General features: G+C 42.3%; 1 protein-coding gene across 2 annotated transcripts in view; it reads right to left on the reverse strand.

Annotated features, from left to right (window-relative positions):
- Positions 1-1,939: 1,939 nt before the first annotated feature.
- Positions 1,940-27,316, reverse strand: part of LOC141073702 (uncharacterized) — a 74,277-nt gene continuing 48,900 nt past the window's right edge. For both annotated transcript variants that reach the window (XM_073561062.1, XM_073561071.1), the window contains exon 7: positions 1,940-3,435. In XM_073561062.1, the coding sequence (XP_073417163.1) occupies positions 2,180-3,435 (1,256 nt within the window). In that variant the 3' untranslated portion in view covers positions 1,940-2,179. The remainder of the gene's footprint in view (positions 3,436-27,316) is intronic.

Below are 27,316 nucleotides of genomic sequence, written 5' to 3' on the forward strand. Positions count from 1 at the left end.
GATGTGGTTTAGGAATATGTTCTAGAGGACACAGATTATAAATTACTGCTCTGTTTAAAATTTAACAGCTCAAACTCACAAACTGGACCCGGACTACATTTCTTGTTTCTTATACAGTGTGTCCGTAAAGTCATGGTGCATTTTGACCAGTCACTAGAAAGCAAAAGATGATAGAAATGTGAAATCTGCTCCAAATAAAAGAAAAACTCTCCCAGTTTCATATCTATTCAGTGCAGTTCGATGTGGGCTCCATTATCAATGTCAGAGAATCAGACGTTTTTCACTCTGTTACACCAGACGCCCTTACCCATGTGTGGCAAGAACTTCACTATCGTTTGGATGTGTGTAGGGCAACAAATGGAGCCCACATCGAACTGCACTGAATAGGTATGAATAGGTATGAAACTGTGAGTTTTTCATTTATTTGGAGCAGATTTCACATTTCTATCGTCTTTTGTTGCTTTCCAGTGACTGGTCAAAAGTGCATCATGACTTTACAGACACTGTATTTCTGGTATTCTACAACTGTACTTTTTGTGATCAGTGTCAAGAGTGGGAGAAGAGGGTTGCATTGACAATCCAACACAATGGGCAGCACTTTGAACACATTTTATAAGTGGTCATAAGCTTGTAAATAACTCATGAAAGAATAAAGTTACGCTAAAACCAAGCACACTTTGTTTTTCTTGTGAAATTCTCAATAAGTTTGATGTATCATATGACCATCTTCCCATTAGAAAAAATAAAGTTGGATCCAAAATGGCCGACTTCAAAATGGCCACCACGGTCACCACCCATCTTGAAAAGTTTCCCCCTCCCATATACTAGTGTGCCACAAACAGGAAGTTGATATCACCAACCACTCCCACTTTATTTAGGTGTATCCATATACATGGCCCACCCATGTGTATCCATATAAATGGCCCACCCTGTATATAACTCAAAACTTATTGTATATTATTGGGACAGTTGTCAAGGCTACTATTTGATTCTGCATCTTCAGGACATAGATCCAGTTGCATACAATTGTCGAACACAGAGCAATCAGATTGTTGTTTCATCATTCAGCCAAGGTGTCTAGGTTTTGGAGCTGCAAGTGATATCATTATGCCTTCTGTGTGTAGCCTCAGTCCTCACACTGTGCAGACTGGAGCAGCACATAATAGGGAAAAGGCCAGGTGATTTTTTTATTGTGGTTCTACATTTTACTGAATGAGGAGGGACACACATATTTAAAACCAATTTCGCTGCTTCATACTGAATTGGGAGCGCAATGGTGGTCTCATACTGAACTGTGGAACATACTGGGGGAATCATGCTGTTTTGAAGACACTGCGGCAGCATCATCATGTATTGGGAGAACTGTGGTGGCTTCATAAGACATCGAGGGCGCTGTGGGGGCATAAATAATGTATGTTAGGGGCACTATGAAAGGCATCATACTGTGTAGCAGAACTGAGGGGGCATCATTGTGTCAGGAAATGTGCAGAGAAGGCATCATAATGTGCATTTGGGGGTTAAAGTTGGAGTAAAATATGTAGTTGGAATTGTGGGCACATTTTACTATACGAGAAGCATTTTACTTCATTGAAAGCCATCTTGTGGGCGTTCAACTGGGTGGATGCCGTAGAAGGTGTATCGCAGTGGGTAGGACACTATGGGAAATCACTATTTTTGTGTGCTTGCAACAATATATTCCTCTATTCCTTCTTTCAAAGTTAAGAATTATACTCTTGTTTAGGGGTGAGTAATCTAAAGTTTTCAATTCAGACTTTTCTTTTGACACCTCATGATTTCTATTTAAGCCCTGGATCTCATCTAATTAAGTCACTACTAATTGGATTGAGACAAGTGGGGCACTGAATGTTTACCTTGGCAACTGTCCTTATCATGTATAATGTCTCCATGGTCAATGGCAAAAAGGATGGAAGAGTACATCTACAGACAACCCTTTTAAATTGTATTATACAAATAAAAATACATACTTTGTTCAAATATAGGTGTATTATTTTATACTTATTAGATTTCAATAACAAATGATCATAGGTAATTGCATACATTTTCTAATAATCATTTCAAAGACCAAATTGTTTACCCCTCCTTTTGTAGACGAGTGACTTCACTATAACATATATGTTTTCCTAGTACATGTGGTCAATAAAACAATTTTAAAAAATGGCTACTTCCCTATGTGAATTCTCAGATGGGTAACAAGATTTGAATTCCGATTAAAACATTTCCCACATTCTGAACATGAAAACGGCTTCTCCCCTGTGTGAGTTCTCTGATGTGTTACAAGAGTAGATTTCCGATTAAAACATTTCCCACAATCTGAACAAGAAAATGGTTTCTCTCCTGTGTGAGTTCTCTGATGTGTGACAAGATTTGATTTCAGACTAAAACATTTCCCACAATTTGAACATGAAAATGGCTTTTCCCCTGTGTGAGTTCTTTGATGTATAAAAAGATCTGATTTATTCCTAAAACCTTTCCCACATTCTGAACAGGAAAATGGTTTCTTCCTTGTGTGAGTTAACTGATGAGCAACAAGATTTGATTTTTGACTAAAACATTTCCCACAGTCTGAACAGAAAAATGGCTTCTCCCCTGTGTGAATTCTTTGATGTTTAATAAGACTTGTTTTTAGATTAAAACATTTCCCACATTCTGAACAGAAAAATGGCTTCTCCCCTGTGTGACTTAACTGATGTCTAACAAAATTTGCTTTTAGATTAAAACATTTTCCACATTCTGAACAGAAAAATGGCTTCTCCCCTGTGTGAATTATTTGATGTGTAACAAGATGTGATTTTCGATGAAAACATTTCCCACATTCTGAGCATGAAAATAGCTTTTCTCCTGTGTGACTTCTCTGATGTTTCATAAGTATGGATTTCTCACTATAATTTTGTCCAAATTCTGAACTTGAAAATTGCTTATCTCCTGTGTGAATTCTTTGATGTGTAACAAGATTTGTTTGCCATTTAAAACATTTCCCACATTCTGGACATGAAAATGACTTCTCCCCAGTGTGAACTCTTTGATGTTTAACAAAATGTGATTTGTATGCAAAACATTTCCCACATTCGGAACATGAATACAGCTTCTCCCCTGTGTGACTTCTCTGATGTGTAGCAAGGCTTGATTTACTACTGCAATATTTTCCACATTCTGAGCATGAAAATGATTTCTCCCCTACATAAGCCATTTCATTTTTTACAGCATTTCCACAGCTTTTATTTTGTATATTTGTTTTTGATGAAGCAGAAGAGAGAACCTTTTGAAAAGGATGAGGTGACAGATTTTTTCTGAGATGAGCATGAGGTGTAGCTGTGAAAATTACATGTTCTTCACATGTATCAGATGTGCTACTATGATTATCATCTGTAAACTCTGAGTATATCACATGTCCCTCGGAGTTCCTGGTACAGTCATCTGCCAAGAATAAAACAGTTTTATTATTTTTAAATAATACCGCATTTGAATTATATTAATATGTATTTTTCTATATACTTTATATCATTTCCATACAAACTGTAACACAAGTCAATTATTGACAGACCAAGGCAATAGACCACAAAATAGGGGCTAACAGTTTATGGTGATAGCCCACCAGGTTATGCGATAACAAATTACACTTCTGTATTCTATCCATCTTTTCTGTAGGTTCATGTCTTACAGTGTTTGTCACCAATCATGTCCTGTTACATTTATAGAAGACTCAAAGATACTTTTAATCAGTTTTATTATGCGATTCCTTCTCATGCACTCTGTCAGGTGCAAGCACAAAGTAAATCAGAAAAGACAAGCACAGACTGGTCATGTATACCTTACTATGTCTGTCAGGGGCCGCAGGCTCAAAAAAGCTACGTCAGACAGACTAGGCGAGAACCACTCTGTCTGGCACATTACATAATAACTCCACCCTTCAAGCTTTAACTCCTGTACAGGAATCTGGTCTTACAACTGGGTCAACTGGATTTCTTCCTTGGAAGAGATGCTATCTAGAGTAGTGAACTAGAGGCAAGAGGAAGGTTGGGTAGCCAGGTCATAAGTGTAACAAGGCGGCACGGGGTGGTTGTCATAGGTGAGTCCCTTAAGCAACAGTCAGTGAGCACCCTGGCACCTTGTACATGGAAAGACAAATGAAGTCCCAGTCCTGCAGTACAGTCAGTTACCTCCATCACATGTTCACTTCGGTTGCAGGAAATACCACAAGCCACAGTTCTGTTCCAATGGTAAAACAGTCACACCCATGACACGGTACCAACAAGGCAATGTTTCCTGTACTTTCCCTGCGGCCTCTTTATGTTGCACACCACCAGCTCCTATCCTGGTCCCGAACTCCGTATTTCTACTGGGGACGATCCCGCAGTGCCAGTGTCCATCCACGCTGCCCGTCAACTTAGGGCAGCTTTTATCCTCACGACCGGGGAATCTTCTGTCCTCGCTATAGTGCATGTCTAGCCCTGGGCAAGCCTGCCCGGGCTCTGCTCTAAAGGCCGGAAATCCTCTCCCTATAGCCCTGAGGCTTTGCATTGTCTCTCTCTAACTCCTCTTAACTGTCTAACCCTTATTACCCCATTCTGTCCATGAGCTAAAGAATACATTTTACATTACAGTAATAAACATCACATTCTAATACAGCACGTTACATAATACAAGAACAATGGAAAACTGCACATTACATTAATAAAACGTTAGGAAGCCGCACGTGACACGTGCTCGTTATTCAGTAGAGAGAAGGCAATTGAGTGTCCCCGCCACCTCCTTACACAAGCATCGCATGGCAGTGACGTCATGCATTGCTAACGAGCCAAGGACAGCTGATGGAATACTCACTGCTCCCCATGCCTGTAACTAAGGGTGTGTGGAGCAGTGAATATTCATTTCTCTTTAATAGACACACGGTTCAATGCAGCCACCGGCTTCCTGTAGCGGCTGGGCGATCACATGTGCACGCTACTAAAGGGAAAGAATATTCACTGCTCTCCACTCCCATGGGCATGGGGATCATTCTCTTTAATAGCGGGCACACATGATCGCCCAGATGCTGCAGGAACCCTGTGGCTGTGGCTACTAGGCCCAAAATTAAAGAGAAATAAATATTCACTGCTGCCCACGCCCATGGAAGTGGAAAGCAGTGAATATTCATACCCTTAAGTAGTGAAGACACTTGATCGCCTGGCTGCCACAAGAAGCCAGCGGCTGCTGCTTACCAGTGTGCCTGCTATTAAAAAGAAATTAATATTCACAGTTCCCCACGCCCATAGTTCCTCCCACATCTCGGCGCCAGCTTCAGTGCATAGAGGAGGGAGGGACTATGGGAGTGGGGAGCAGTGAATATTCATTTCTCTTTAACAGCAGGCATAGGGGTTAGCCGCAGCAGCTGGCTCCTGCCTCGTCTGACCAGCTCCTCCACCTCTCAATCCACAGCAGGTACATCCGGACTATAGGACTCACCCCCCCCATCTTCCTCTAAATTTTTGGAGGAAAAAAGTGCACCTTATAGTTAAAAAAAAAAAAAAATACGGTAGTTTTGAGACCCCTCCACATCACACACCAGAGAAAAAAAAACACTGACGTTAACTCTATATTCAGGGATGCCAAACTATTATTACATTTTTTTCTGGACAACTGAACCAAAATTCACAAAAGGTAAAAAATGTTTACGGACGTTTGTCACACCCCTAATAAAGACCACACTCACAATAAAGACCACACCCCCAAATGTAAAAAATAAAAGGATATACTTAAAAGTACACCCTGTATACAGCACAGGAGACACACACACACAGCGAAAGTATTGAACATGTCTCTACTTAAATTCTAAGTAAATGAAGGTGTAAGGTGCTTCTTACAAAATTAGAATATCAAAAAGTTAATTTATTTCAGTTACTCAATACCAAAAGTGAAACTCATTATATAGTCATTACAGAGTGATCCATTTCAAGTGTTTATTTCAGTTTATATTAAGGATTATCGCTTACAGCCAATAAAAACGCAAAAGTCATTATCTCAGCTTGAAAAATGATTTCAAAATCCGAAATGTTGGCCTACTGAAATGTATGTTCAGTATATGCACTCAATACTTGGTCAGGGCTCCGTTTGCATCAATTACTGCATCAGTGCGGTGTGGCATGGAGGCGATCAGCTTGTGGCACTGCTAAGGAGTTATGGAAGCCTAGGTTGCTTTGATAGCAACCTTCAGCTCGTCTGCATTGTTGGGTCTGGTGTCTCATCTTCCTCTTGACAATACCCCGCTGATTCTCTATAGGGATACGGTCAGGCAAGTTTGATACTGGTTTTAAACCAGGCATTCGTAATTTTGGCAGTGTGGACAGGTGCCAAGTCCTGCTGGAAAATGAAATTTTCATCTCTAAAAAGCTTGTCGGCAGAAAGAAGCATGAAGTGCTCTAAAAATTTCTGGTAGACGGCTGGCCTGACTTTGGTCTTGCTAAAACACAGTAGACCTACACCAGCAGATGACATGGCTCCCGAAACCATCACTGATTGTGGAAACTTCACACTAGTCCTCAAGCAGCTTGGATTGTGTGCCTCTCCACTCTTCCTCCAGATGCTGGGACCTTGGATTTCCAAATGAAATGCAAAATTTACTTTCATCTGAAAACACCACAGAGCAACAGTCCAGGTCTTTTTCTCCTTGGCCCAGGTAAGATGCTTCTGGTGTTGACTATTGGTCATGAGTGGCTTGACACAAGGAATGCAACACTTGTAGCCCATGTCCTGGATACGTCTGTGTGTGGTGACTCTAGAAGCAATGACTCCAGCAGCAGTCCACTCCTTGTGAATCTCATCCAAATTTTTGAATGGCCTTTTCTTAACAATCCTTTCAAGGCTGCGATTATCCCAGATGATTTCAAGGCTGCGATTATCCCAGATTGTTATGAATGAGTCACCGGAGGAGGAAAAAACAAAAATACAAGCTAAGTCCAGAAAACCGGAGAGCGGATTGCAGACCCCTGATCCTAGGCTGGAGGCGAAATATGAGAGACATGATAATAAAATAAAGGAAGCTGAGCAGAGAATATCGGAGGCTGAAGATACCATAGTCTCCTTGAATAAGCATATACGGGACCTACCGACCCTATCAGATAAACTGTGAGAAGGTTGATGAACTTGAACACCGCTCCAGGCGTAACAGTCTGAGCATAGTGGGGCTTCCGGAATCTGTGTTATCGGGACAACTCGACTCATAGTTAAATATCTTGACAACAAACATAAGTAGGAGTTGCTGAGAGCCTTTAGGGAGAGACAGCAGCCATTACAGATTAAAGGACACAAACTTTTGCTGTTTGGAGACGATTCAGCGCAGGTAACGAGGAGGAGAAAAGCTTTTAGCAAGGAGTGCACATCACTTCACCACAAAAAGATACATTTTCAGCTCCTCTATCCTGCCACACTGAAGGTGTGACAACATGATGGCTCCTTTACATTTTTTTTTTTTTTTAAACGGTTTTTATTAATTTAACAAGGAAAAGGGGTACAAACAATTACAACATGTTCATGACATTAAATCATAATCCCACCCCCCCTCCCCTTCCTGCAAATGTCATCATTTAAAAAGATTCCTTAAATTGGTGCATGTCCTCCAATGCTTTGTAGCAAGTACCATCTGGTGCTCTCGAATTGTTTCCTAAGTCTGTTCCTAGACTCTGTATCCAAGGAGGAATAAGAAATGACCATCTGGTGAAAAACTTCTCTGTTAACCTTTCTTTGTTAGTCAAGGTTTCCAACCAGTCCATTTTAGACAGAAAATGAATTTTTGTCAATATTAATGATTTTGACGGAACATTTGAGTTTAACCATTGATGTAATATACTTTTTCTTACTGCTGAGGCCCAAATCACTAACATGGCCTTGGTGTGCTTTGGTAATACTCTTGGGGTCTCCTCTAGAATATTAAAAATAGCCCATTGCGGGGTAAGAGGGAACTCAAAACCACTCAATTGTTGTAACTCAGAGTGAATATCTCGCCATAACTTTTGAATTTTAGGGCAACCCCACATATGATGGTAGATGTCAGTATTATGTAAACCACATTTAACACACTGATAAGAATTTGTAGGAGACATTCTGGATTGGACATACGGGGTAAAATAAGCTCTATGTAGTAATAATATGGCCATATCGGTATAACTACAGTTAGGGTCCATATATATTTGGACAGAGACAACATTTTTCTAATTTTGGTTCTAGACATTATTACCACAATGAATTTTAAACAAAACAATTCAGATGCAGTTGAAGTTCAGACTTTCAGCTTTCATTTCAGGGTATCCACATTAAAATTGGATGAAGGGTTTAGGAGTTTCAGCTCCTTAATATGTGCCACCCTGCTTTTAAAGGGACCAAAAGTAATTGGACAATTGACTCCAAGGCTATTTCATGGACAGGTGTGGTCAATCCCTTTGTTATGTCATTCTCAATTAAGCAGATAAAAGGCCTGGAGTTGATTTGAGGTGTGGTGCTTGCATTTGGAAGGTTTTGCTGTGAAGGAAACATGCGGTCAAATTAGCTCTCCATGCAGGTGAAACACACCATCCTTAAGCTGCAAAAACAGAAAAAACCATCCGAGAAATTGCTACAACATTAGGAGTGGCAAAATCTACAGTTTGGTACATCCTGAGAAAGAAAGCAAGCACTGGTGAACTCATCAATGCAAAAAGACCTGGGCGCCCACAAAAGACAACAGTGGTGGATGATCGCAGAATAATCTCCATGGTGAAGAGAAAACCCTTCACAACAGCCAACCAAGTGAACAACACTCTCCAAGAGGTAGGCGTATCAATATCCAAATCTACCATAAAGATAAAACTGCATGAAAGTAAATACAGAGGGCTCACTGCACGGTGCAAGCCACTCAAACATCAAGAATCAAAAGGCTAGACTGGACTTTGGTAAAAAAAAACATCTAAAAAAGCCAGTACAGTTCTGGAAGAACATTCTTTGGACAGATGAAACCAAGATCAACCTCTACCAGAATGATGAAAAGAGAAAAGTATGGCAAAGGCGTGGTACAGCTCCTGATCCAAAGCATACCACATCATCTGTAAAACATGGCGGAGGCAGTGTGATGGCTTGGGCATGCATGGCTACCAGTGGCACTGGGTCACTAGTGTTTATTGATGATGTGACACAGGACAGAAGCAGCTGAGTGAATTCTGAGGTATTCAGAGCCATACTGTGTGCTCGACAATGACCCAAAACAAAGCCAAAGCAACCCAGGCGTTTATTAAAGCAAAGAAGTGGAATATTCTTGAATGGCCAAGTCAGTCACCTGATCTCAACCCAATTGAGCATGCATTTCACTTGTCAAAGACTAAACTTCAGACAGAAAGGCCCACAAACAAACAGCAACTGAAAACCACCACAGTGAAGGCCTGGCAGAGCATCAAAAAGGAGGAAACACAGCGTCTGGTGATGTCCATGAGTTCAAGACTTCAGGCAGTCATTGCCAACAAAGGGTTTTCAACCAAGTACTAGAAATGAACATTTTATTTACAATTATTTAATCAGTCCAATTACTTTTGGTCCCTTTAAAAACAGGGTGGCACATGTTAAGGAGCTGAAACTCCTAAACCCTTCATCCAATTTTAATGTGGATACACTCAAATGAAAGCTGAGAATTTGAACTTCCACTGAATCTGAATTGTTTTGTTTAAAATTCATTGTGGTAATGTCTAGAACCAAAATTAGAAAAATGTTGTCTCTGTCCAAATATATATGGACCTAACTGTATTATATGGAATAACTTTCCTTTGTGTCTAAGTAGCTTCTAATATATCTCCAACCCCTCCATATCCTTTATCCATCTCGCTGGACCCGAGGTTTTAGCATCCCAAGACCATTCCTTCCCCAGAGTGGAATACTGTACATGGTGCTAGTTGACACCAAATGAGACCTACCCGTTCTGAGAAGAGTGTCCAATTTATCGCCTGTTCTCTCTCTCTGTCTGCTAGCCACAAACCTAAGAACCAGATTACGTGTCTGCAGAAATAAGAACGGTCATCCTTCAAATACAGGATAACGGGACACAGCCTCATCAAAAGTGATTGTAGAGAAACTATGGTCTAATAAATCCACCCCAAAAACACTTCTGTTGTGCCATAATTTCATAGATTTTAGGTGGTTTACCTTTCAAAAATAGTGGGTTACCTAGAAAAGGCTGGAATGATGACAATCTACCTCCCAAATTACACAATTTCCTCCCTCTTCTCCAGGACAAAATAGTTTGCCAAAGTATCGGATGATCTCTAATTTCATCAGGGAGTTCTTCATTAGTCAGATGTAACAAAGCCATTAAAGATATATGTGGATAAATCTGCCCCTCTAGATGAGTATTGGCGAAGTGGGATGTTCCCCGCATCCAATCTCTTACATATCGCAAGTTAGCTGCTATGTTGTATCTAGCAATATCAGGGAAGTTAATGCCCCCCTCAGATCTTGGAAGTTGTAACTTACATAACCCAATGCGTGAACGGCCCCCCATTCCCCATATAAACTGTCGAAATGTCCTATTCAATAGGTTAATGTCTGATTTGGATAATAGAAGTGGTAATGTTTGAAATAAATATAATAATTTAGGAAAAATTATCATTTTAATTAAGTGACATTTCCCGGTAAAAGACCAGATAAAATGTTTCCAGGAGTTGAGGAGGCTAGTAACCTTATTCATAATGGGTCTATAATTAAGGCAATACAATTTATGTGGATCCGCTGGGAGTCTAATGCCCAGATATCCAATAGACTCGCTCTTCCATTGAAAGGGAAACCAGCTCTCAGCTATTCTGCCCGCCCTAAATATCGCTAATGCTTCTGACTTATTATAATTTATTTTAAAGCCAGTAAGATGTCCAAATTCTTCAATTGTCGAAATTATGGTTGAGATAGCTTGTGTTGGGTTGGCAATAAATGATAAAATATCATCGGCAAAAACCAATAATTTTGTTTCCGTGTTCCCTGTAGGAATCCCATGAAAATCCGGCATATTTTGAAGAGTTCTCAACAAGGGATCTAATGCTAAATTAAACAATAATGGAGACAATGGGCATCCCTGCCTCGTGCCCCTCCGAATGGCAAAGGGCACCGACAGGGTGTTGTTTATAAAAAGCCTAGGTGTGGGGTCCCTATATAACAATTTAATAGCATTGCAGAACCATGACCCAAACCCTCTGACCTCTAACAGCTTATATAAATAATTCCAGGAAACTATCAAAGGCCTTATCTGCGTCAAGACCCACCACTATGTTCCTTTTGCCCTTATTGACTCTACAACTAGATATAGTACCTATTGCTGCTCTTATATTATAGGTTATTGATTTTCCATGTATAAACCCCGTCTGATGTGGTGAAATTAACTCAGGAATAATTTGCTGAACCCTGGTTGCCAATATTTTTGTCAAGAGTTTAAAATCTGCATTGAGCAGTGAGATTGGGCGGTATCCCTCCACCTGCAATGGATCTTTCCTAGGCTTAGGAAGCATAATAATACAAGACTCATTAAATCTATCTGGAATATAACCCTTTTCCATGATTCCATTAAATAACTCAACTAGGTGTGGACCTGCCCATGGGCCTAAGATCTTATATTCTCCACTAAAGCCATCTGGACCCGGTGCCTTAGAAATCTTAAGAGTAGAAATGGCTGACAGGACCTTCATAATGGTAATAGGGGAGTTAAGCAGGTTTGGTTAACAGCGAGTGATCTACTAGCTAGAAGACTATATCTACACCAGCAAGCTAGAAAAATACCAGAAATAAAACTAATCTACTTTATTCAAAATTAGATTTAAAAAGGACTTTGTCCATTCATAAAAATGTACATGTACAAAAAGACAAACACTTACAAGAAACAACCGCTCAGTCAAATGCGGTAAGACCAAACTTTCAAACACCTTACCGGTATACCCTTAGTGTCGTTATCCAACTATACATAGACACTCCCTCAGAGTATCTGCTTAGTGTAAATTTCTTTTGTGAAATCACACTCTCATGGTGCTAGAAAAATGTCTTTTACAGATCCATTGTTCTTTATGTGCCACTTCTGTGTAACATACATAATCATCACTAACAATGATCCTGGACAAATTTCATAGTAACAGCCTTATTTCAATAATCGCCTAAAAATAAAGAATGGCATAATATACAGTCTGTAATTATGAAACCAGGGTGTGAACCTAAACATTCCTCTTTAGATCATGCAGTTCACCACCTTTACAGATTTTTTATGTCATCTAGTATATCATGGAAAGATCTCACCCAAATCTTTACATTCATGGGTTCCTCCATGTGACGCTCCCTTCTCCCTACGCGTTTCACCAACCAGATCATCAGGGGAGTACTGAGTACAGCGTTATGCCTACATGAGAAAAATGCCATCACTGGGCTGTTCATTTAACCGCTTTTTATAGCATGCACTCTTTAGTGTGTTCCCGCCTCATAAAGATGGGCGGGTGTATGCCCGTGACCACTTCCTGTTTCTGTGTCACTATAGTGACAAGCCCGTTACTCATATATTCCTTCACATCACTTACTCACTTACTCACATAGCATATTAGTAGTATGCGATTACATCGACCTCCATTTAAAACACATGATCGTGCGCACTCTTTTCTTTATCGGGTTGCATAGTAACGCACTGACGTCACCTTTTTTTTAGCGCATGCGCATTCTTCTTTGTCACGTCCAACCCTCTTTCTTACGTCACGGCGCCTATTCACTTCCATCATTATATCAGCATCAGGGGAATTACCGCGCCTGCGCACTCCCAACCATAGCCGCTTCTTTGCAGGCTTTAACTTCTTAATGCACGCAAGTCCCTTACCGCGCCTGCGCACTCCACAAACAGCCGCTTCTTTGCAAGCTATAATTTATAAATGCACAAAGGTCCCTCCTATCACAGGATTATCTTATGGGAGCACTTATAAATTTATATACCCTTAACATGCACATCTATTAACAGTTCTTTCTTCATCTGTCAAATGAATGGGATTAGTATTATTTTACAAAACGATGATGCATAGGGGCTTTAGTGTTTTTTAGCCGATCAATATCAATCTTATACCCACATATAGTTATGATTGATATCTACCGCCATCAGATAATGAATGGCATATAAATACTTCACATTGTAGTCACCAATTCTAACTCAAATGCTCACTAAACTAAAGTAGATTAGTTTTATTTCAGAGTTAAGCAGGTTTCTCTGATCCTCCGTAATGCCAGGAGCCACCCCATCCCCAAAGAAACATGCCGCCTCCATAATCTCCTCTCCCCCTCCTGCATACAAAGATCCAAAAAAAAAGTCTAAATTCCTCTATTATTTGTTCATTGCCCGTTGTGACTATGCCATTTTGATTACGAATCCTGGTAATCCTAGTTTCTTGTCTAAAAGGTTTAGTTAGAGAGGCCAGTAACCTCCCCGGCCTGTTCCCCCATTTAAAGTATTCGTGTTTTTGATATCTAGACTATACAACGCTCTCTCGTGCTCAATATTTTTGACAGTCTCTTTAGCCTCTATGAATTTTTGTTTATTTGCGGGGGTATTAGAATGTTTAAAATTTTTATATGCCTGGGTCAATTCTTCCTGAGCTACTAACGTGGCCTCTAATAATTTTTTCCGCTTATTCCCGACATAGGAGATGAATTGTCCCCTTAAAACTGCCTTAGAGGTGGCCCAAAATAAATGAGGATCAGCACAGTGCTCCCTATTGTCCTCTTTGTATGTGTTCCAAGACATCTGCAAATAAGCCTTAACATCATCAGACGAGTATAGATAAGAGGGAAACCTCCACCTCCTTTCCTTGCATGTCGGATTTACCAATCTAGATTTGAAAACCACCGGGGCATGATCAGATATCTGAATATCCAAGACATCTGTCGCTAGAACAAGGGACACCGTCGATAAGCCCAATAACCAATAGTCTAATCTTGCATGTGTATTATGAATATGAGAGTAGTGCGAGAAATCCTTATCAGTAGGATGCTGCCACCTCCAAATATCCGTCAACCCCAAATGATCCATCAGCCTCTGGATGAGACCTTCATGTATTGTAGCTCCATGACTGTGTGATCCTGATCTATCCATAGATATATCATGTGCCTCATTAAAATCCCCCCCCCAATTATCAAATTGGTTGTGTCCCAACCTGCCAACTTAGAGAGTAACTGAGTCTGAAACTGCAAATCTGGGCCATTAGGTGCGTAGACATTTACCAGGTTATAGCAAACTCCTTCTATTTTTATATTGACTATTAAAATTCTCCCCATTGGATCCTCCCAAGTGTCCAAAATATCATAATTGAGACATTTATTGATAAGTATCGCCACCCCCCTCTGTTTTTTGGAATACGATGCCTCAGCACACAATAAATATTTTTTGCTAAATAAAGATGAATGATTATCCCTTACCCAATGAGTTTCTTGTAAGAAAACTATATGGAAATTAGAGCGTTGTAAGTAATGCATAACCTTTTTTCTCTTGACTGGCGTGTTTAGGCCATTCACATTCCAAGAGCACCAATACAATGAATGCATTGTGGACAGAGAAGTACTACCATTATCTATCATTTAACCTATACCAGAACGTGGTGTAACCTTCCTGAATAATATCAGATTCGTATGAACCTCACACCCATCCCAGCGAGTGGGCGTAGAGGCCACATTGACAAAAAGGTGCGATGAACACATGCAGGAACCCCCCCACCCCTAATCTAAACCCGCAAAGAACCATGCTCAAAGTAATTACGAGCGTGAACCTGTTTGAAGAAAAGAGATTAATATCTCAACAAGATTTAACACAAATGCAACAAAGTGACAAAGCAGCAAAAGCGACGCCTCCCTGCTAGGTGACAAAATGGTGAAGAACATCAATTGCATTCATCAGGTCTCATCCGACGACTGCACTGCAGCTTGACTATCTGCTTGAAGATGTTGTAAAGCCTTTTCCGGCTCTGTAAAGATCCAGTTTTTCCCATTCAAAGAAAAGCGTAAAATTGCAGAGAACTGTAGCCCAAAACAAATATTTTTTCCCACCAAAATGGCACATGCGGGATTAAAAGCCTTACGTTTGGCTGCCACCGCAGCCGAATAATCCTGGAAGAGAAACAGTTTGTGAAGATCAGAGGATAATGGTTGCTTCTTCCTGTATGCCGATAGCAATCTAACTTTATCTTGGAAATCCAGGACCCTGAAGATTACCGGACGTGGTCTGGAACCCGTATCATTCCTAGGAGGGCCCAGGCGATGAACTCTCTCGATCTTCAGAGCACTTGAATGCAGTGGTAAATTTAGTGCCTTCGGGAGCCATTCTGACACTATTCCCATCAAATCAGGCGTTTTAATCGATTCGGGGAGACCAACAAGTTTCAAGTTATTACGCCGAGATCTGTTTTCTAGATGCTCGACCTTATCTAGAAGAAATGTGACACCTTTATCCCTCCGGTCTAACTTCCCGGAGAGTTCTGTAACTATGTCTTCCAGATCTGACATTCTTTGTTCTGCAGCTGTTATGCGTGCCCCTTGTGTGTTAACCTGGGTGACAATTGCATCTAGAGTCGACTGAAATGCCACCAATCGAGAGTCTATTTTCGGCATTAGAATATCTGTAATGGCCTGAGCAATTGATTGCGTATCCTCCCGTTCTGCATCAGCAGTTATCTTAGGTGGGGAGGTAGTATTCTGGTGCCTAGTCAAGGGTCGATTTGATTTTCCAGATTTGGCTACGAATTTTTCCATAGTGAAAAAGAGACCTAATGAGCTCGTGTAAGTTTGGTAGTGGCGTCGCTATTGAATATCTGCCTCACATTCAAGGAACCACTATTCCCACGTCCAGCAGAGGGCAGCTCATCTGCAGTTTATACCTCTATGTGCCCGTCCACGCACCTGTTCCTTTGCAGGTATGTAGCTGCCCTGGTTACCTTGCGATCCGGTGATGTGGCGCTGGGTACTCCAGCGTGTGCTCCGTGTTTCAGTGCGGCCGGTCGCAGCCGCTTCTGTTAGAGGCCACGTGTCACGTGGATTTCAGCGCTGCCTGCACCTAGGACCTCCGGAGCTCCCGGAGAGCTGGCCCCGCTATCGGGGGAACCTTGCCCGGGCCTTATCCCTGCTGCCCGCTTAGTGTAGCGGTGTGATGGCAGTGGATTTAGTTCTGCCGTCAGGGAGCTCTACTAAAATGTGGCCACCTTCAAGCTCCGCCTCCCGGAAGTCCGATGAAATGAATGATTCTTTGTAGAGAAGAGTATTACCAATAATAGAAATTTAAAGTGGGTAGATTCTTGAAATGTCCACTAGATGTCAGCAGAGGTTCACTGAAGTGATAATGAGGGCAAATACAGACTTTTTCAATTAACTTCTGGTCCAATATGGTATATTATTTTCTGCTAGTGGTGTGCAAATTTAGATGCTGAAATAGACACTAAGGAGGCAAACCTCAACTCCCTTTTATATTGGGACTGGCTGGCTGTCCCTAAAAAGTATGGTGCCTTTGCAAATGGTGCTGAATATGGCGGGAAATGCAGAGAGAACCTCCAGTGCCTCTTTCACTGCCCCCACTACAGTCCCCCAGGGTCCCGTCCCAGCGGCAAGCTGCAGCAGGATTAGAGATAAGGAGCTGCGTCTCCCTACCCTGAGCAGGTGCGGTGGTTCCTCTAGCAACCAAAGTCCTCCATGCATGCAGGAGATAAGAGAAGCAGGCAGGGGAAGCCCTGCAGCGCGCCTGAGGTCAGTATGTGTCAGAGGGGCCAGACAGAGACAAGGAGAAGCCCAGTGCTTCTATCAGACAATACCTCTCCTGTTAAAACTCCCTGCAGCAGTCTGCAGTCCTCCTCAGTTTTCAGAGATGGCAAGATGGCGTCTGTACTATTATAGTTGTGTCCCCTTGGTCCTCTAACCGCTCAGACAGGGGCAGCTGGGGATGACAATTTAACCTTTATTTCTTCCTCCAAGGATGCAGGCTGTGTTCCAATCAGCTCCAGGGGACAAATCCAAGCCGTGGGCTTGTGTAATTCCCGGTGTTTTTTTTTTTTTTAATTTTCTTGGAGCTCCCAGCAGCCACGTCTCGTCTCTCCTGAAGGCAAGCCCCGCCTCCCTTTAAATTTTTTAAAAGCCACAAAGAAGCGGAGGCTCAACTGTTACCGTCTGCGGAAAGGAATCTGTGACAAGAATTGGAGTCGCCACGAGAAAGAGCCCACTTCGTCTACCGCAGCAGAACACAGGGAGAGGAGACAGGGGTCGCCGGACAGTGGAGGAGCCATAATTTGAGAACTTGTAGAACAGCAGTACTGAAGAAGAATGATTCGAGGTGGAGAGGAGAGATGCCTATGGAATTTGTGAATATAGACTAAAGATTGGATTGACCAATATTTCTTGACATATAATTTCAGGAGGTTTCTGACTGAAAACCCTCGTCTCGTGTTCTGATCCCTCTTTATTTTCTCTTTCTCTCCTTCCCTGTCTGTGACTTTTACGTGAGGGGGTAAGGAAGAAATAATTTATTAGAGTGGGGACACAGGTCTTCAGGTCATTTATTCTAAACAACGTGAAGGGGGGGATCAGATGAGGATTCAGCGGTCAGATTAAGGGAAGTCATACAAATGAATGTACAGAATTGTTTTTCTCTTCAGATTTAAGTTATTGGGGGGAGGGAGAGGAGGAGGGGGAGGGATAGCCATGTCCCGGGTCAGACATATAATATGACTATGGGTATACTCATTATGTGGTTATATAGACCAGGGGTCCCCAACCGCCGGTCCGCGGCCCAGCACCGGGCCGTTGCAGTGCCCTTGCCGGTCCGCGGACACAAGGGGAGCCGGGGGGCGGTGCAGCAGCTGATACTCACCCTGCATCCCGCGGCGGCTTCATCCAGCGCTGAGCGGTCACGTGCTACCGCTCATTTAAGGTCATGAATATGGACGCCACTCATCTCCCATAGGCGTGGCGTCCATATTCATGGACCTTAATGAGCGGTAGCACGTGACCGCTCCGCACAGGAGCTGAAGCGCCGCGAGATGCAGGGACGTGCAGCGACGGGAAGGAAGTTCAGCGACGTGAGGGTAAGTATGATGGGGAGGATGGGGGAGCCAAGCGGAGCCATATACACAGGGGAGGGAGAATGGGAGCAGAGCCATATACACAGGGGAGGGAGAATGGGAGCGGAGCCATATACACAGGGGAGGGAGAATGGGAGCGGAGCCATATATACAAGGGAGGGAGAGTGGGAGCGTAGCCATATATACTAGGGAGGGAGAATGGGAGCGGAGCCATATATACAGGGGAGGCCGGGAGACTGGGAGCGGAGCCATATATACAAGGGAGGGAGAGTGGGAGCAGAGCCATATATACAAGGGAGGGAGAGTGGGAGCGGAGCCATATATACAAGGGAGGGAGAGTGGGAGCGGAGCCATATATACAAGGGAGGAAGAGTGGGAGCGGAGCCATATATACAGGGGAGGGAGACTGGGAGCGGAGCCATATATACAAGGGAGGGAGAGTGGGAGCGGAGCCATATATACAAGGGAGGGAGAGTGGAAGCAGAGCCATATATACAAGGGAGGGAGAGTGGGAGCGGAGCCATATATACAAGGGAGGCCGGGAGAGTGGGAGCGGAGCCATGTATACAAGGGAGGGAGAGTGGGAGCGGAGCCATGCATACAGGATGGGACAGGGGAGCCATGTATACAGGATGGGAGGATGGGAGCGGAGCCATGTATACAGGATGGGAGCGGAGCCATGTATACAGGATGGGAGAGTGGGAGCAGAGCCATGTATACAGGATGGGACAGGGGAGCCATGCATACAACAGGGGGAGCCACACAGAGCTGGACGGGGGGGACCACACATACATTTTCTGATGATTAGAAAATAATCAGCATGTACAGAACTCCAGTACAATTTTTCTTAAGTGCTCAATGCTCCATTTCCTTGTAGGTTCCAATCATCATTAGCAGTGACGGTCATCAGTAGAAGTAGCCCAGTGCTCTCACTGAAACAGAAACAAGCCAGGTGCTCACACTCATTCAAAACCTATGGTGAGTTGAGTCACATTAAAAATGTTATAATTAAATGATAAATATGCACTGCTAAACTACAACCGCGTCCATAGCCCCGCCCCCTTATGACCAAAGCCCCGCCCCTGTCACACCTCCATCCCCGCCCTGCCGGGCCATGGAAGAATGGTCTTGGTTCAAGCCGGTCCCTGGTGCAAAAAAGGTTGGGGACCACTGATCTAGACAGATCAAGTTTATTTTCAACAATGGTTGAGATCATATCGTGGAATGTGAAGGGACTGGGATCACTGAGAAAAAGATCTATGGTGTTGCGGCACCTAAAGAGGTTGAGAACGGATATAGCTGTTACTGGAGGAGCACGATTCAGAAGGGAGATGGCAACACGTGGTGATCTCAGGATTGTTTGGGAGACTGAGCATACAAGACACAACTTATATGCCCCTAATGCAGATCAGGGTCCACCTTTTTGTTCGAGGAATTATAAAACAATGTCTTAAAAGACAATGATCATTTTATAGGAGGGGACTTCAATGGGGTTCCTTGTCACGCAGAGGATAGAACACAGAAAGGTCCAGGCAATAAAAAGGGGGGGGTTGAAAGGTTGTAAATGCATGTCAGAGGAAGGCCTGACTCTCAGAGATGTATGGCGATTGCAGCATCCTAATGTGAGGGAGTATACACATTACTCGCACCCGAATGAGAGTTGGTCACGCTGTCATGATCCTGTGGTGAAGTTAGACTTGGACCCTTGAGGGTTAACTCTGCCCCTTGTTTTGGGCATGGGGAGGGTTTTTATAGCCACTGTGGACCTCCATCCTTGTCAGTTATGCTCTAGCCATAGGCTTAGTTAAGTGACCCCTGTGCGTTTGTGCTAGTGCCGTGAGCCTGCTTTTCTGCCTGATTACCTGTTTTGTTTTTTTTCGGGCTGTTGCCTGTTGTGTTCTTGATTGCTGATTCAGTACTGTGTGTCTGTTCTCCTGGTTTCTAACTTAAGATTTCAGATATGTCTCTGGATACCCTCCTGTCTACGCTCATGGTACTTCTGCTGTCCGTACGGTTGTGACCCCTGGCCTATCCCTTTCACAGGATTTTGAGGGAATGGTGGGAGGACTATAGGTTGACGAATGGAGAGCATGAGGGGAGTCCGGTGTTATACTGGGACACGGCTAAGGTGGTCTTACGGGGTTGTTTATGAGGGTACATGATCGCACTCAAAAGAAAAACAAGCAAACAACATTTAAGGACTAGTGAGAGCTTAAGAGTGGCGTACACGACATTCTTGGCGGATCGCTCTATTTCAGCAAAAAAGGGGTGGCTGGAGGCCAAAAATAACTGACTCTTGGGCTGAGAAAAGGGAGCAGTTTTTTTGGTCACAAAAGGAGGTGGCACTTCATAGATTTGGGAACAAGGCGGGGAAGATGTTAGCTAACCTGGCTAGGGGACGGAGACAACAGACTTTAATCTCAAATCATGCTAATATGGCATATATAAAATTACTGCCAAAGGGAGAGAAGAATTTGGGGGACCCTTCCAGCTACTGACCAATTTCACTAATTAACCAGGATTTGGAGTTGATTTTCAAAATTTTGGCGGATCGACTGACAGTGGTTCTGCCCAGAATAATTATGCCACACCAAGCTGGTTTTATAAAAGGTAGATCTGCAGTAACTAATATTAGAAGAGCTATGCTGATTATGGATGCGGTAAAATTCGAAAAGGGGAACCGAGGACGCACAGCGTTTGTGACACTGGATGCTGAGAAAGCATTTGATAACGTGAGTTGGTCATGGCAGGAAATGGTTCTAAACGGGATGGGTATGTACGGCGGAATGCTGTTTAATTGTCCAAGCAAAGTGGATGTACTTTCATGAAAACTGCGCCCCCAGTGATCTAAACATGCTGCAGAACTGTGCGGTTTTGGTGTTTTTTTTTTCTATAGAGGCTGTGTAGCCTTAAAAAAATAACGCATGTAAAAAGCTGCAGTCCCTTTTTAACCCCTTAATGACCGGAGCTTTTTTCGATTTTTCGCATTCGTTTTTCGCTCCCCTTCTTTCCAGAGCCATAACTTTTTTATTTTTCCGTCTATATGGCCATGTGAGGGCTTATTTTTTGCGGGACGAGTTGTACTTTTAAATGACACCATTGGTTTTACCATGTCGTGTACTCGAAAACGGGAAAAAAATTCCAAGTGCGGTGAAATTGCAAAAAAAGTGCAATCCCACACTTGTTTTTTGCTTGGCTTTTTTGCTAGGTTCACTAGATGCTAAATCTGACCTGCCATTATGATTCTCCAGGTCATTATGAGTTCATAGACATGTTTGGTGTCTATGTCCTCTTTTATCTAAGTGGTGAAAAAAAATTCCAAAGTTTGCTAAAAAAAAATAAATAAATTTGTGCAATTTTCCGAGACCCGTAGCGTCTCCATTTTTCATGATCTGGGTTTGGGTGAGGGCTTATTTTTTCCGTGCCGGGCTGACGCTTTTAATGATACCACATTTGTGCAGATACGTTCTTTTGATCGCCTGTTATTGCATTTTAATGCAATTGTTTTGGTGACCAAAAAAACGTAATTCTGGCGTTTTGAATTTTTTTCTCACTACGCCGTTTAGCGATCGGGTTAATGCTTTTTTTATTGATAGATCGGGCGATTCTGAACGCGGCGATACCTAATATGTGCATGTGGGAATTTTTTTACTGTTTTATTTTGATTGGGGCGAAAGGAGGGTGATTTGAACTTTTAGGTTTTTTAAATTTTTTTTTATTTTTAAACTTTTTTTTTTTAACTAGAAGCATGCGCAACCCGATCAGCTCTGCTACATATGGGCGATGAGCAGAGACCTCTGGTTGTCCAGGCAACATGACACCGACCCCCGATCACATGACAGGGGTCAGCGATGAGGTCATTTCCGGCCCGGTGGCCGGAAATGCTATTTAAATGCCCGCTGTCAGCTTTGACAGTGAGATTTAACTAGTTAATAGGCGGGGCGGACGGCGATTCTTCTTGCGCCTATTGCGGGCACATGTCAGCTGTTCATAACAGCTGACATGTCCAGGCTTTGATGCGTGCTCAGCGCCGGAGCCCTCATCAAAGCAGGGGAGATGTCTAATGACGAACTGTGTCCGTCATTGGATATTAAGGGGCTAAGTGCAGAATGAAAGCTTTTCTCTACTACAAAAACACATTACAAACGCGGCTTCACATCTGCACAAAAAATGCATCAAACTAGGAGAAAAACCAGCAAAAATGCACTAATCAAAAGATTTCTATTGTGCCATTTGGTGAGTATCCTGCAGAAAACAGTGTTCACACTATGTGTAAACTCGTCCGGCATCCGACCTGCTCGATTCAAGTACTCAAGTTCTTTAGCCGTCGCTCATTACTAGTAAAAAGCAATAGTGTATGTAAATAACATAAGGTACTTTGTAAACAGTGTTTTTAATTGAAAAAGCGTAAATGCCATCCCACGAGCAACAAGATGTACCCAATTGGGATTGTCCCAACCTTTACTATTAAAATGTTACCGTATGTCAAAAATGACTTCAATGTGAATAAGGCCCAAGCAGCACCGGGGCCCGACTATATAACCAAGCCATGGGAAGCTGCATGTATAAAAAAGACCACAAGAAAACTATAAACCTTAGCAGGTCCAAAAATAACTAAAAACAAAAAACCCTCCTACTATATACAACTTTACTGACACATTATAATAAAAAAGGGGACTTTTACAGGGAGAGCAAGGAAGGAAAAAAATGGCGGTATTGGCCCTATTGCCAGACTCACAATTACCCTTCTTTGTCACCCTAAGTCACAATTTGGTGACCCCACTCAGCGATGGCTATATATATTATATATATATATACATACACATACACAGTTGTGGCCAAAAGTATTGACACCCCTGCAATTCTGTCAGATAATACTCAGTTTCTTCCTAAAAATGATTGCAAACACAAATTCTTTGGTATTATCTTCATTTAATTTGTCTTAAATGAAAAAAAACAAAAACAATTGTCCTAAAGCCAAATTGGATATAATTCCACACCAAACATAAAAAAGAGGGTGGACAAAAGTATTGGCACTGTTCGAAAAATCATGTGATGCTTCTCTAATTCGTGTAATTAACAGCACCTGTAACTTACCTGTGGCACCTAACAGGTGTCGGCAATAACTAAATCACACTTGCAGCCAGTTGACATGGATTAAAGTTGACTCAACCTCTGTCCTGTGTCCTTGTGTGTACCACACTGAGCATGGAAAAAAGAAAGAAGACCAAAGAACTGTCTGAGGACTTGAGAAACCAAATTGTGAGGAAGCATGAGCAATCTCAAGGCTACAAGTCCATCTCCTAAGACCTGAATGTTCCTGTGGCTACCGTGCGCAGTGTCATCAAGAAGTTTAAAGCCCATGGCACTGTGGCTAACCTCCCTAGATGTGGACGGAAAAAAAAAATTGACAAGAGATTTCAACGCAAGATTGTGTGGATGTTGGATAAAGAACCTTGACTAACATCCAAACAAGTTCAAGCTGCCCTGCAGTCCGAGGGTACAACAGTGTCAACCCGTACTATCCGTCGGCGTCTGAATGAAAAGGGACTGTATGGTAGGAGACCCAGGAAGACCCCATTTCTTACCCCGAGACATAAAAAAGCCAGGCTGGAGTTTGCCAAAACATACCTGAGAAAGCCTAAAAAGTTTTGGAAGAATGTTCTCTGGTCAGATGAGACAAAAGTAGAGCTTTTTGGGCAAAGGCATCAACATAGAGTTTACTGGAGAAAAAAAGAGGCATTCAAAGAAAAGAATACGGTCCCTTCAGTCAAACATGGCGGAGGTTCCCTGACGTTTTGGGGTTGCTTTGCTGCCTCTGGCACTGGACTGCTTGACCGTGTGCATGACATTATGAAGTCTGAAGACTACCAACAAATTTTGCAGCATAATGTAGGGCCCAGTGTGAGAAAGTTGGGTCTCCCTCAGAGGTCATGGGTCTTCCAGCAGGACAATGACCCAAAACACACTTCAAAAAGGCACTAGAAAATGGTTTGAGAGAAAGCACTGGAGACTTCTAAGGTGGCCAGCAATGAGTCCAGACCTGAATCCCATAGAACACCTGTCGAGAGATCTAAAAATGGCAGTTTGGAGAAGGCACCCTTCAAATATCAGGGACCTGGAGCGGTTTGCCAAAGAAGAATGGTCTAAAATTCCAGCAGAGCATTGTAAGAAACTCATTAATGTTTACCGGTTGCGGTTGGTCGCAGTTATTTTGGCTAAAGGTTGTGCAACCAAGTATTAGGCTGAGGGTGCCAATACTTTTGTCTGGCTCATTTTTGGAGTTTTGTGTTAAATGATCAATGTTTTGCTTTTTGCTTCATTCTCTTTTGTGTTTTTTCATTTAAGACAAATTAAATGAAGATAATAATACCAAAGAATTTGTGTTTGCAATCATTTTCAGGAAGAAACTGAGTATTATCTGACAAAATTGCAGGGGTGTCAATACTTTTGGCCACAACTGTATATATGTGACACTAATAAACCAAAATTATTGCAGAAACAGTGTGGGTTTAAATAATCAACCCAGTTAGACTCAGCTCACATATGTCTTATGGACTTCAACGGTGGAAAAGATATTGCTTATCAGGAAAAAAAAAAAAAAAAAAAATTAAAAGTAGTTATAACAACACTGCGCAACAAATTTCAGGGAAGTTCTTGTCCCCTGAGAACATTTTATTGTATCTTATAGATTTTGATATGCTAAACATGAATATGTGCTCCAAAAGTCTGTATCACGTAAGGTTTTTAAGAAACAACAGTTTATAGTCTACATTATGACGTCCGATACACTACATACATGTTGTGAATTCGCTTTCTGGCCTACCTCTGGTTACTAGTGAAGGTAATGGAGCTGGTTATATTGACAGAGGGGTCGTGAGTTCTCTTTCTGGGCTCCCTCTGGTGGTTACTGGAGGTAATGGAGCTGATCTAATTAACAGAGGCCTGCCACCTGATAATGAGAATGACTGGAGATCTGGAGTTTCTGACTGGATTTAAGACAGCCGACTCCCTCTAGCCCTGCTGGTGATTTTTTTCCTGCCTCCTGAGGTCTTAGTTTCCAGCTCTGTCCCTGCATGCTCAGCTAAGTGTTCTTTTGCTATTGTTCACATTTGATCTGGTTTTGTCTATTCAGTTTTGTGTGTTCAGCCAGCTCCGGCTGGGGTTGTGCTAAATTTCCATCCTTATGTTACTGCTTGTGCCAGTTTGTTTTTGTCCCTTATTAGATTGGCTTCTTTTTGCTCTGCTTTCAAAATATACCTGATTGTATAGTGCTGATATAGTGGGCGAAGTCTAGTGACTTCAGTATTTTTTAATCAGACGTGTTGGGCATTTTTTGCAGGGTTTTTTGCGTGATTGCAGACAGAGTCTTTCCTTTCCTTTCTAGTTTGTGTGGGCCCCATCGTTCGCTCAGTCTATTTTCCTACCTGCGTTTGTGTTTTCATCTGGTCTCACCGACAATATATGTTTGGGGGCTATCTATTCCTTTGGGGTCTGCTCTGGGGCAGTTTAGATTTCCCCTTTCTTGCTTTAGGCTTATATAGTTCTCCAGCTGTGTCGAGGCATTTAGGATCATCGTAGGTAAGCTCCACGGCTACTGCTAGTTGTGTGGATAGGATCAGGGGTCTGCAATCCGCTTAGTTACCAACCTCTCTGGTTTTCTGTGGCTTAGCTTGGGCTTGCTTTCCTCCTCGGTGACCCAATCATAACACATACATGTGCATCGATGTCAGTAGCAAAAGCAATTGTTTAAAAGTGTTTTGCAGACGACTTTCGTTTATAATCTGTGTCAAATGCTTCTTGAATAAGATTCCAGCAATAGTCAGCCAGCATTGATGTACTCCACTTTCTCAGGTACCTTTTCTCCATCAGCGCAAAGTCTTTGTGAGATCTTTCACCGTGTTCATCGTTAACGGCACCAAGATTGGCTGGAAAAAAGTTCAAGTGAGAATGCAGAAAATGCATTTTTAGTGACATAATGCATTTCATCAAATGATATGCTGTGAGCATGTTGTCCACTAGTTGTTATAAGTTCGGTGCCCTGCTGTTGCCAAGGAAGTTGAAGGTCACATCTTTAAATGCCACTTGTTCAGCACCTTGCAAAGTACCATCAAAGCTACAGTCCTTCATTATATCTCTGATCTGTGGGCCAATAAAAATACCTTCTTTAATCTTTGCATCACTTATTCTTGGAAATTTCTGTCGCAAGTAAGAAAAGACTTCCGATTCTTTGCTCATTGCTTTGACAAAATTCTTCATAAGCCCAAGTTTAATATGCAAAGGAGGAGAAATATCTTTTCTGGATTAACGAGAGGATTATGTTTAACATTCTTCTGTCCAGCAACCAGGTTTTCGCGGAGTGGCCAGTCCTTTCTGAAATAGTGCAATTCTCATGCACGACTGTCCCACAAACAAATAAAACAATACTTGGTATATCCAAGTTGCAGTCCAAGAAGAAGTGGAACAACTTTTAGATCATCACATATGTTCCAGTTATAATTTCTATAATTATTGTGGGTCAAGAGTAACTCCATATTCTTATACGTTTCTTTCATGTGTACGGCATGTCCAATAGGTATAGAAGGATACATATTTCCATTTTGTAGTAAAACAGCCTTCAGACGTAAAACTGACGAGTCAATGAACAGTCACCATTCCTTCGGGTCATTTTCGCATCCAAGAGCACCAAACAACTCTAAGACATCGTTGCAAAAAGTTAAACTGTCGACATGGATTTAAAAATTGATTAAGGTCTTCACAACTGTGAAAAACAGAAACTCTTGTTCCTGGTAATAAGAAATTCCGTTCTTGTAGCCTTGAACCCAATAATTCTGCCTGCCTCTATGACAATTTCAAATCTCTGACCAAGTCACTCAGATCAGCTTGACTGAACAGATGTGGATTAGATGTAGAAGGCTCAAAGTCTGGGTCTGCAGCAGTTTCATTTTCCACTGACATTCCTTCGTCATCCTCCATTGTCCATACTTTGGTCGGCTTTCGAACACAAAGACTTTCATTGTGTGGCACTGGTCTTATGGCTGAAGGAAGATTAAGATATTCTATTGATTTCTTGTTCTTTGCTGAATATCCTGTTACATTTGCAAGGCAGAAGTAGCAATCTTTTACATGATCTCCCTGCTCTCTCCATATCATTGGGACAGCGAACGGCATTGAAGGTCGTGATCCATTCAGTCATGCTCTAAGTATGTCAGTATTGTCTTTTGATTCCTCCCCTGCCCAAGAGA

The sequence above is a fragment of the Dendrobates tinctorius genome, unplaced genomic scaffold, assembly GCF_039654945.1.
Source record: "Dendrobates tinctorius isolate UK_male_01 unplaced genomic scaffold, ASM3965494v1 ptg000014l, whole genome shotgun sequence".
NCBI lineage: Eukaryota > Metazoa > Chordata > Amphibia > Anura > Dendrobatidae > Dendrobates > Dendrobates tinctorius.